This window comes from Mastigoproctus giganteus, unplaced genomic scaffold (assembly GCF_048544385.1).
Source record: "Mastigoproctus giganteus isolate SK-2022 unplaced genomic scaffold, ASM4854438v1 scaffold_15, whole genome shotgun sequence".
Taxonomy (NCBI): domain Eukaryota; kingdom Metazoa; phylum Arthropoda; class Arachnida; order Uropygi; family Thelyphonidae; genus Mastigoproctus; species Mastigoproctus giganteus.
Window position 1 is genome coordinate 2107541 of NW_028328292.1, and position 12225 is coordinate 2119765.

General features: G+C 37.0%; 1 protein-coding gene across 1 annotated transcript in view; it reads right to left on the reverse strand.

Moving 5' to 3' along the window:
- LOC150074908 (uncharacterized) overlaps positions 1–8510 on the reverse strand; it is a 108291-nt gene extending 99781 nt beyond the window's left edge. Inside the window, exons 1-2 of the mRNA XM_090389379.1 lie at positions 8425–8510; positions 607–672 (exon numbers count right to left, since the gene is read on the reverse strand). Of these exons, the coding sequence (XP_090245505.1) occupies positions 607–672; positions 8425–8510 (152 nt within the window). The remainder of the gene's footprint in view (positions 1–606; positions 673–8424) is intronic.
- Between the last annotated feature and the right edge of the window lie 3715 nt (positions 8511–12225).

Consider the following 12225-nt stretch of genomic DNA (forward strand, 5'->3'; position numbering starts at 1 on the left):
CTTGCCAAGAAAGGCTTAAGTTCTGCAAATTGCAGTACCTGGAGAGTAGGCACTACGAGGTGATCTGATTGAGGTGTATAAGGCCTTGAATGGGTTGAGCAAGCTGAATGCTGATGGGAACTTCCTCTTGCTAAGATTAAGAACCTGAGGGGGCATAAATTCAAATTGAGGAAAGACAGATGTAGAATAGATTTGTAGAAATTTGCAGAAATTTGCCTTTAGTCAGTGGGTGGTTGATTGGTGGAACAGATTTCCATCTTTTGTTGTGGAAGTCGATAGCCTAAATAAATTTAAGGCTGAACTGGACAGGCATTTGGAACTAATGGAGGGGTGAAATGGGAGGGGTGTTTTTTTTTTTTTTTGGCTGATGCTGCATAAGGTTGCCTTCTTGCATTGTATGCCTCTACTAATGCTAATACTTTACATATCAAGTCCTCAAGTATATTAGCCAGGAGCATGAAAATGTCTAAATCTGCCATTGCCTGAAGGAATTTTTTATAAAAATAGGAAGTAGGTTATTTTACATAACTTTAAATTGTTTCAATACAAAAAAAAAAAAAAAAAAAAAAAGACAAAAACTGATCCTACTTAAAAACATTTGCTTACCTTAAAGAGAGAACTTCTACATTTGGAAGCTTTCTAATCACACTAATATCTTTTAAATCACTTCCCCTATTTCAGGAAACATAACGTTAGTCTAAGTTTAATATATTACACAAGGTCTATGAGCTTAGTTAATCATTCTGTTTGATTAAATTATGACCTAATATAATATTAAAAACTGCTCATTTTATTTATCAGATGATCAAAGTATGTAAAATCTAAATAAAAGAACATTATTATTAACTGGTCCTTGAGGTTATCACAGACATTCTCTCAGATATGCCAGACAAGCTGTACTTGCTACCTGGGAGTCTAAAACGCTGATGGAACTGATATTCGGGTGACACTCAAGTCAAGTGGACCCAATTTCGGTGAAGTCCGGACGGTCTGTGACAGCCAAATCCTCTGCTTGCACCTTCACGATGGTGGGACTGTTAGTAATCCTGGGTATAACCTCCATGCACAAGTACATGGTGGGTGACCACCTAGGTGTGAACCAACGTAAGCAGGGGTCGAGGTGTGGCGCCCATACCACATGGAGGACCGCCGCTCCTCTATGTTACCAGGCAGTACTAGGTGGTAGATGACTCTCATCAACCGGTGAAATACCACCACTTTGCTTATTGGAGGCTTGAAGTGGTGGAACCCATGTTTAGTCTCTAGAGCTATGTTCCAGTCAACCCTTCCCTATCTCTTCCATCATGCAGTATGATTGATGACTTTGAGGTTATGATGAACGTCGCGGGGAGATCCAATATTCCTTACATTTCGAGGGTACAGCTCTAAAACGGTGTTCGCAGGCCGGCCGCTAGTTAGTACACCAGACCGAACCTATTGGTAACTCTCTAGGAGGCTTCCGGATCAGCTAGTGTATAATCTTGCTACCTCTACTCGGCCAGATAGTGACTGGAGGGAGTCCGAGTAGTGTGTATGCGGGGAGCATTGTCGAAGCCACGTTATGTCAAGGATCTGGGTATATTCTTACCACATGTATGCCATATCCAAAAATTTAATTACTTCATACAGCATGTCCCACCCACTTTTTCTTACTATTGAATACACAATGAATTGTCAAACTAATAGAGCAAGCTTATCTGCAAAAAGATCTAAACCTCCCAAGGACTTCCTAATTCATTTCACAAATATATGTGGTCTCAATTCTAATCTCAACGATGTCCATTTCCACTTGCAGTCTGCCAAACCCCATGTACTTTTTCTGACAGAATCTCAGTTATCAGTTGATTCAACTACTGCTCATCTCAGATGCCCAAATTATTCGCTGTATGATTCCTTTCGCCTCAAAGGTGGTACTTGTGCATATATCCGTTCTGATATTCCCTGTCAGAGACTTGGCAATTTGGAATCTCCTCTCCTTGATCTTCTCTGGCTTAAAATCTCTCTACTTCATTGTGTCAAATTCATCTGTTGTCTCTACCGTTCTCCCAACTCCACTAATCACTTGGAGCTCTTTGACTTCCTCTCTTTGCAACTTGACTTTCTCCAGTCCAACTTTCCTAACAGTGAGGTAATTTTCCTTGGTGATTTTAATGTTCACAACTCCAGCTGGCTTCCGTTTTCTAGTCACACGGACCCAGCAGGTCGAGATGCTGAGGCTTTTGCAATTACTAATGACCTAGCACAGATAGTTCATTTACCTACAACAATACCGGACAATCCTAATCATACAGCCAATACGCTTGATCTTTTTCTCACAAACAACCCTTCTAAGTACACGGTCGAAGTGAGAGGCCTTTAGGCACTTCAGATCACAACTTGGTGATTGTCTCTTCTCCAATGGAACCTTTATCTCATGGCTATTCCCAACCTCGTATTGTTTGGCATTACAAGAATGCAAAATGGGATGACCTGCGAGACTTCTTTTCCTTGGTCGGATTACTGTTTCAAAACTTCTGATGTCAACGTTTGCTCAGATCGTGTGAGTGAAATTATTCTTGAAGGAATGGAATCCTTTATCCCACACTCCACTTTAAAATCTCACCCTTTATCTAAACCTTGGTTTTCCAATAAATGTGCTAAGGCTGTCCAAGAGAAGAACGTTGCATTTCGTAATTGGCTTGTTTCTAATTCTTCAGATTTATTTTCTGCCTACACCAAAGCTCGCAACAATTGTAAAGCAGTCATTAATCAGTCCAAATTAGAGTTTGAACAGGCTAAGAGTAGAAAACTTGCTTCTTGCCCTAATGGTAGCCGAGCATTCTGGTCTCTTGCCAAAGCTATTGGCCGCAACTTTTGCCCATCTCTGCTCCCACCTCTGTCCAAACCAGATGGTTCTGTTGTCACTTCAGCCAAGGATAAAGCTGACCTGCTAGCATCCCATTTTTCTTTCAGCTCATGTATTAATGATCTTGGTAAAACACCTCCCACCATTCCCAACACGCTCCATTCAATGCCTCCTGTGGTCTTCCGTCAAAAGGATATTAGAAGGATTTTGATGAATCTTGATGCTAAGAAAGCTCCAGGTCCCGATGGTATTTCTCCACTTGTTCTCAAAACCTGTGCTCCTGAACTTACTCCTATTCTTTGCCGCCTTTTTTCACTTTCTTATTCCAAAGGTGTTTTTCCTTCTGCTTGGAAATTTGCTCATATCCAGCCACCAGTTCCTAAAAAGGTGACAAATCCCTCCCATCCAATTATCGTCCCATTGCAATTACTTCTACTCTTTCTAAAGTAATGGAGAAATCAATTAACCGCCAACTCTTAAACCACCTAGAAACCTTCCGTATGATCAACGATCGCCAGTATGGATTCCATCAGTGTCGATCCACTGGTGATATTCTGGCTTATGTTACCCATTTATGGACTAATTCAATGGAAAGGTTCGGTGAAACACAAGTAGTTGCTCTTGACATCTCAAAGGCTTTTGATCGTGTTTGGCATAAAGGTCTTCTAAACAAGCTTCCATCTTATGGTTTGCCAACTGTTTTTAGTAACTGGTTATCCAGTTTTCTCACTGATCGCTCACTGAGGGTGATGGTAGATGGCTCTCTGTCTTCTAACTTCTCCACTAATGCCGGTGTCCCCCAAGGTTCAGTTCTTTCCCCCACTCTTTTCCTCTTGTATATTAATGACCTTCTTCCACTGACTGGAAATCCTATCCATAGTTTTGCCGATGATAGCACATTGCATTCAACTTTCCATTTTGAGAAACCTTGTCCTGCTCAATCAGCTTTAACTTCTCGAAAATCTGCTACCAATTCCTAAAATGCCGATCTTCAGGTAATTCTCCAGTGGGGCAAAGACAACTTAGTTGATTTCAACCCTTCTAAAACTCAGTCTTGTCTTATATCTCGCAAAAAGGATTCTTCTGCTCCTATGCTTATGTTTAGTGACACTCCGATTTCTAGGCAAAATGATATATCTCTTTTGGGGATTACCCTGACTTCTAATCTCTCTTGGCACAAGCACATTACAAATATTGCTTCCTCTGCATCTAAAAAACTTGGTTTTCTCTTTCGCTCTCGGCGTTACTTTTCTTCCAAACAGCTGCTCACTCTGTATAAATCGCAAATCCGCCCTGCCATGGAATATTGTTCCCACATCTGGGGTGGTGCCCCCAAAACCTCTCTCAGGCTTCTTGATTCCATTCAGAAGAGGGCAGTTAGGTTAATTAATGATTCATCTCTAACAGAGTTTCTCCACTCGCTTTCGCATAGACGCACTGTTTCTGCTGCATGCCTCTTCTACAGATACTTCCATGGGCACTGTTCTTCTGAATTGGCTTCTATAATTCCCGCTCTCTCTTTCAAAACAGTCCGAACACGTGCCGCCACCAGCCAACATCCATTTACTGTCCAACTTCAAACCCACAGAACCAACTTTTCATCTTCCTCATTTATTCATTCAACTGCCATTTTCTGGAACAACCTTCCTTCATATGTATTTCCTGAAAATTACAATCTACAGAAGTTCAAGTCCAATGTCAACAAATATCTTCTTTCGCCTTCTCAACCTTCAACCCAAGCACGGTACTAAGTACTATATGTTCTAATATCTCTCGTGTTTGGGGTTCACATAAAAAAAAAAATAAAAAAAATTCAGAATAATTTTAATTACTTAAGTTAAATTAAATGATTAAATGGCAGTTATGATTTTAGGCCAAATTACAAATCTGAAAAATACACCTGATAATTTTTCTGATACAAGCCAACAAAGAGGTTCCTTCTTAAGCTACTTTATAAACTATTATGATATCTGAAATCAAAAAATAAACTGAAATAAAAGTTGTGCTTTTTTTTTCATTATGAAAAAACATTTCATTTATTTGTAAAGAAGCAGTTTCTAATAACTGGAAGCATTGGTGCATCCTGTGTCTTTGGACTCAGTAGTTAAAAGCCTCACTTCTTAAAGCTGCCTTAATTAGTCATAAACCATATTTTAGTAACAGTGAATTTTTATGAAAAACAGTGATTCAAATGAATGTTGGCAGGAGAAGATAAGCTCAACATAAGATTTACAGATATTGAAAAAAAGAAAAAGTGTTGTAACAAGAATTAATGACAAATTCAGTAGGGAAAAATAATAAATAAAACACAAAAATTAAAAAATATATATATTAAACAGATTATAATTATAGCCCAATTACCACTAGTTATTGTGTTATACTAATTTGTCTATTTCTGTTGGATTAGAAGACTGCCAATGTACTGCCAATACATAAAGGCAGTTCTAACAGTGTAGTTGGAAATTACCGACCGGTCAGTCTAACTCCAGTAGCAGGGAAGATCATAGAGGCAATGATCAAAGGTGGAATTCAGGATCATTTGGATAGAAATGGAATTCTGAATTATACACACAACATGGTTTTGTAGAGGGAAAATCATGTTTACCAAATCTGATTAGCTATTTTGACAGGGTCACTCATGAACTGGATTTAGGGAATAATCTTGACATTGTTTATTTAGATTTCAGCCAAGTATTTAACTCAGTCCCACACGAACATTACTTTATAAACTGGAACAGGTTGGTTTCAAAGGGAAAATCCTTAGATGGATATCAGGTTGCCTTCGGGACAGGAGGCAGAGGGTTGTGATAAATGTTATTCTCCAGATTGGGTTAATGTAAGAAGTAGGGCTCCCCAAGGATCAGTACTGGGACCACTGTTGTTTTTGATTTTCTTAAATGACATTGATGAAGGATAGAGGGCATGATGTCTAAATTTGCAGACGATGTAAAGATCGGTAGAGCAGTTAATGATCAGATCTTCTTCAGAGTGACCTAGATAGATTTCAGGGATGGTCAGAAAATTGGCAGCTAAGCTTTAATTCAGCAAAATGCAAAGTCATACACCTAGGGAAGTGCAACCCCAAAACAACTTATACAATTGGTGGAGTTGAACTAAAGTCAGTAGTGGAAGAAAGGCACTTGGGAGTTACGATACAGTCAGACATGAAGTTCTCCAAGCATTGTAGACAGGTTGCAAGGAAGGCACATGGTGTCCTATCAATGGTTTATCGAATATTTTCTAGTAGAGATAAGGATGTCACAATCCCATTTTATAAAGCTATTGTTAGATCCCACTTGGAATACTGTGTTCAAGTGTGGAGACCGCACCTAAAAAAAAAACATCAAGCTTCTTGAAGGGGTGTCCAAAGACGGGGAACTTGCCTGGTGAGATTGGAAAAAAGGATGTCCATATGAGGAAAGGCTTTGAATACATGGGTTGCACAGCTTGGAAAATAGGCACCTTAGAGGACACTTGACTGAGGTGTTCAAGGCTCTGAGAGGCAAAAATAAAATGAATGAGCACGAAATTTTCACAGTTATAAATGATTCTAGAACTAGGGGATCATAAATTCAAGTTATGGGGGGGGGGATGTTTAGACTGGATTGCAGGAAGTTTTATTTTAGCCAATGAGTTATAATTTACCGGAATAAGTTCCCTACATGGGCGATTGAAGCTGACAGTTTGGGGAAATTCAAAGGAAATTCATTTGGATGGTTACCTATGGAAGGAGAGAAATCCATAGGTTATCTATTTCCTTTTCTTTTATCTCTTTATACATTAAAAAAGTTTTCCTCCTAGTGACATTTATTCTAGCCAATAGGAGAAGAGGCTGGGGCAATTACGTCACTACAAATGCTCAGGTAAATAATTACATTCTTGTCTTTCAATGAAAGACAACTGCCTCTATAATGTTCACCAACGTCGTGCACGTGCTTCACTCTGTAATACATGACCATGCACAACATCATTTGATGTTCCATTGTAATGTCAGCTGATTAAGGGACCCGATATAGTTTATATATTTGTAAATATTTTAGTTAAATATTTTAGTCCTGCTCTTTCTGATGCAACAATATTGCTCGTGCATTATGGAGCCCGAAGCAAAAGGCCTTTTCCTAAGTGACCTATGTAAAAGCAGGTAAATAATTACATAGTGATATTTATTCCACCTTGAGAATGCCATGTAGATTGGAGTAGCCAATGGGATAAGAGGGATGCAAGTCATGTGGTACAAGTGAGCAGGGCAATTACATCACTACAAATGCATAGGTAAATAATTACACAGGTCATTTCCTGATTAGATATCGATCATAGTGGCATAGTGTTTGGGTAAGGCACCACCTGTGGTTTCCCACATCTCACCATCAGTACTCTTGTGATGAATACAGAACCTCTCAAAGCCAGAAAAGTGTTGTGTGTTGCATGTGTAGTTTAGTGTTGGGTTCTGTTGTTCTTGGCCACAGGGCCCCTAGTGGGACTCCATGTTGCCCACCAGCACACTAGGAGCTGAGCCAGGCTGTCCACAGTACTCTGGCTGTCTCCGTCAGGGGTCGCCTGAGCTTCTGATGGAGAACAAAAGGAAAAAAAAAAAAAAAAAAAAGCATGAGTGAGAGAGATAGCAGAAAGATGGGAGTAAAAATGGGGAAGAAAAACATCAGTGCATTTCGATTGGTGTGTTTTTTCCATAGAAAAGATTTGACTTACTCCTTCATACCTCTACATTTTACATAGAAAAGTGTGCATGCAAAAAGTTGGCGAGCAAAGCCCCCCTAGTTATTTATTAATTATTTATTTTATTTTATTATAATTTTACTTTTTTTTGGCTGGTGCAGTATAAGCCTTAAGTTTCCTTGAACACCATATGGCCATTACTAATAACTAACATTATAATATTAAAAATAGCAAGAGCTTCTTTTTAATATTAAAAAAAACAAAAACTTATTAGTAGAGGTTTCTTCCCATGATTCTGTTAAGCCAATATTATGCTGCCTGTAGTTTCTGTTAGAACTAACATGATCGCTATAATATGCACACTCTGTTAGTGCAATAAGTCCAATTTTATTTATTTTTATTTAGGTCATTTCAAATGCATCAATTTACAAAAAAAATTATATATAGAAATCTGTCCAGTACACACTGCCATCTCTTATCTGTGTTTGAAACTAGTTTATAGGCACAGTTTTAACAGATGGTAGCACAAAAACAGTTTTAAAAATTGGAGGAGTATACTGTATATCATACCAATTGGCCATTATCTGATTTTGGCTTATGAAAGCCTAAACTGAAAAAATTCTCTGGAATTTAGAGCCAGAAATTGAAGTCACATTAAGTGATATATAAATAGATGTAAAGAACATTACTGTTTAATAATGACAATGAGTTTATTTTTTAAAATCATATTTTACAATTTATTTACATTTTTTTTTTTAAATTGTGGTTTGATTTTGACAATAATTTTTTACTGCAATGCTTGGAATTCAAGTCAAAATAAGAAAAAAAAATTAATATTTAAAAGCATTTATGTACAAAACTTTCATTTTTAGAAAACTTCCTAAAACTTCAATGAAGAAACTCACTCCATAGAGTCCACTTCAGTTGTATACTGATTACAAGTAGCCGACACATATTTGGGAAACTCGCTCATTGAAGGATGTTGTTGCATAATGGAAATACCTATCCATCCATACCAATTGTACATGTTATTCTTTTGAAGGAATCTTACAAAAATATGGAATTTGTCATCAAAAAAATTAATTATACAAAACATAACTGTAAAATTTGTTTTCAACCGAAAATGGTTTTGCTTTTACTGGGTATGAAACTGGGTATATTGTCAAGAATTGTTCATTTTGAACAGTATGTAACACTTCTGGACAGAAGCATATTCACCATATGCCAACAGTTGATAGGCAAAAGATTCTATTGTCCTCGTCCTCTCATCAAATTATGCAAAACAGAAAACTTCATAAAAGCAGTGGACAAAGAAAGACAATTAACAATACTCAAAATAAAAATTTCAAAAATTTCATCAGAGGGTGATACAAAAACAAAAGAGGGAATATCTGTTGGTCCACAAATCTTGATTTGTCCATAGATTGCGATTTGTGAAAAAAGTTTAAATTTATTAGTCAGTGTAATCACTGTTCATCAATTTATGAAACTACTTGTAACAAGTTTTGCACATAAGTTAAACAAACTTAAGGTGATGAACCCTTGGAATAATCAGACTGTACAATTAATACAAACAAAATAAGTAAACAGCGAATCTGTTCAAAAATGCAAAGATATAAACAAGATGAAAATCCCTAAAAGAATAAGTGCTACACTGAAAAGCTTCAAATGAAATTATTACAACATACCAACAATTCAATTTTCTAACACTCTTCAAATCTTGTGACCTTGTACGAGCCAATACTGTAGTTTCTGTTAGAACTGACATTTTCTCAACATTAAATAGTTTTGTAATGAACCATTTGGCAGGCCTTTACCTGTAAAAATAACAACCAGTATTTAAAAGACGATTAGTAAAAAATATTTTATGTTTGATAATTAACTTTTCTAATAAGTATACATAATTAAGTTGGGGACAAAAGCCTCATCCCCTATCTCTGATGCCATCCAGAGATAGAAGATGAATTTAATTATAGGGAGCATAGTATGTTCAAGAGGGATAAGGAGTTTTGAAGGAGAGGGGGAATCATTCTTCTTATCAAAACTCTCTACTAAAAGCAATCACACTGTATCCAGAGTCAGATCAAGTTCACATGAACATTGAGTCTATGTGGTGCAAGATCCTGGTGTGGTAGAGGGAAGATGATAGTTGGGTTATGTTACAGACCAAACAATTCGGAGGAGTAAGGCAAAAGTCACTACAGGCAACTTGAATTGGCAACCAAGGGAGACTGCTTCATTATGGGCAACTTCAATCTATCACTTACAGATTGTAAATCATGAACAGACATTAAGGCATGGTGAAATAGATTTCTGAGTAATTTGCATGATGGGTACTTATTCCAAAAGGGCAGAGAAAGTGCAAGGGTCTCCAATATCCTCAACCTGGTTCTCACCGTGAATTCAAACCACATCCAAGATTTAGCAGTTAGTGACCAGAATGGCATAAAATGGGTGGTGTCCAAAGAGATTTCTGTGGTCAAGGGGAAAACTTCAACTTCAAGTGAGGAGCGATGGATTAAGGTATTTTCTTGAGCTCTAACTGAAGAGATAACTGTAAGCTGTTGGATGTGATTCACAAGAGAAAGATGACCAGAGAAGTCAAGGGCTTAATGAACTAAAGAAAAAGGCACTGAATAGTTGACTACTGCGAGATACTGATTTATATGAGCATTTCAAGTATATATAACAAAACCACTGATGGGATAAGATCAGAGTCAGATTAAGGATGAAATAGGCCCCCGGCCATATATAAATTTAAGGCCCCTTCCCTGACCATATTTAAATTTGAGGCCCCTTTAATATAAATATATATCACACATATAAATACAAATACTACATAGGTTTTTATATTTATATTGTGAATAATAATTCCTTGATAAAAATGTAAAAGAGGTCAAAAATGTTTTATGTTTTTTGACTTGAAAAATAAAGTAATAATAAAAACAATTTTATTAAAAACTTTTAACTTATTTATTGAACAATAAAAAGGTAGAAGAATACAATTTAAACCCTTAACAAGTTAAGTTTAAGTATGCATTCATATTACACATTTTCTTGGTTTATTATTATTATTAGAAATTTTTATAACTACTTTAGAAAATATTTACACTGAAAATGAGGCCCCTCCTCAGGTGAGGCCCCCAGCCATGGCCGGCTTGGCCGTAGTGTTAATGTGGCCCTGGGTAAGATAAGCAAAAACTGAGTACAAGAAATCACTAGCAAAGAGACGTAAAAATGGAGACTATTTGTTATTGTTATTTGGTTTTTAGGAGCATCGGCAACTAAGGCCATATTGCTCCGGGGATATGGCAGTGGTCATTCCCTGACCTTTCTGCATCCTATTTAGTGGTCATGGGCTCAAACCCCGGTCTAATCAAGAAGCGTGTGCTACGCACTGCTGCTCCTGCCCACCTGGCTGAGGCGGCGCTGAAAAAAAAAAAAAAAAAAAAAAAATGGAGACAAAGCATACTTTCTGTACGTAAATACAAAATGGAAGAGTGAATCAGATAGGTCCCTTACTAGATTAAAGGTCATAGAAAGCATAGCAGAACTGAAAGAATTTTCAAATTCCTTGTGGACACTGTCAACATTTGATAATGACATCCACAAGGATTTTGAAGTGTCATCAAATTGGACTCTAAATGGTTGAGTTACTGGAATGTTTTCTCTCCAGCCTGTTTCAATAAACTTGATCATTTATTGCCCTTATAAATTTATAGAGTGTAGTGTTTTTAATCTTTTATTAAAAGTCAAGGGCTTAATGAACTAAAGAAAAAAAAAGCATGGAACAGTTACAGACTACTGTGAGATACTGATTTATATGAATGTTATAGTATATATCTGTTTGTTTCGGGATTTATTGGGTGCATCGGCAACTATGGCCACAGTGCGCCAAGTATATATCTAACAAATAATAAGTATATGAGACACTTCAAAATCCATAAGGACTTTGCAGTGTCATCAAACTGGCCTATAAATAGTTCAGTTACTGGAATGTTTTCAGCACAGTTTTCTTTCCTGTCTGTTTCAATACACTGAATCATTTATTGCCTTTAAAAATTATATAGAGTGTAGCATTTTTTAATCTTTTATTAGAATGAATTAATTAATTACAAGAAATTAAAAATGACATTATACATTAGACATTTAATTGCATGAATAGCAGCAAATGAATGTCTAATGATTTTATTCTTGTTTATTAAAATTGAATGTCTGTAGAGTAGACTTACTCCTGTTCAGTGTCACTTTCACTTTATAATTCCAAAGGCATTTCCCCTTCTACTTGGAAATTTGCTCATATCCAGCCAGTTCCTAAAAAGGGTGACAAATCCCTCCCATCCAATTATCGTTCCATTGCAATCACTTCTACTCTTTCTAAAGTAATGGAGAAATCAATTAACCGTCAACTCTTAAACTACCTAGAAACCTTCCATCTGATCAACGATTGCCAGTATGGATTCTGTCAGTTGATTCACTAGTGATATTCTGGCTTATGTTACCCATTTATGGACAAATTCAATCAAAAAGTTTGGTGAAACACAAGCAGTTGCTCTTGACATCTCAAAGGCTTTCGATCGTGTTTGGCATAAAGGTCTTCCAAACAAGCTTCCATCATATGGTTTGCCAACTGTTTTTTGTAATTGGTTGTCCAGTTTTCTCTCTGACTACTTGCTGAGGGTGATAGTAGATGGCTCTCTGTCTTC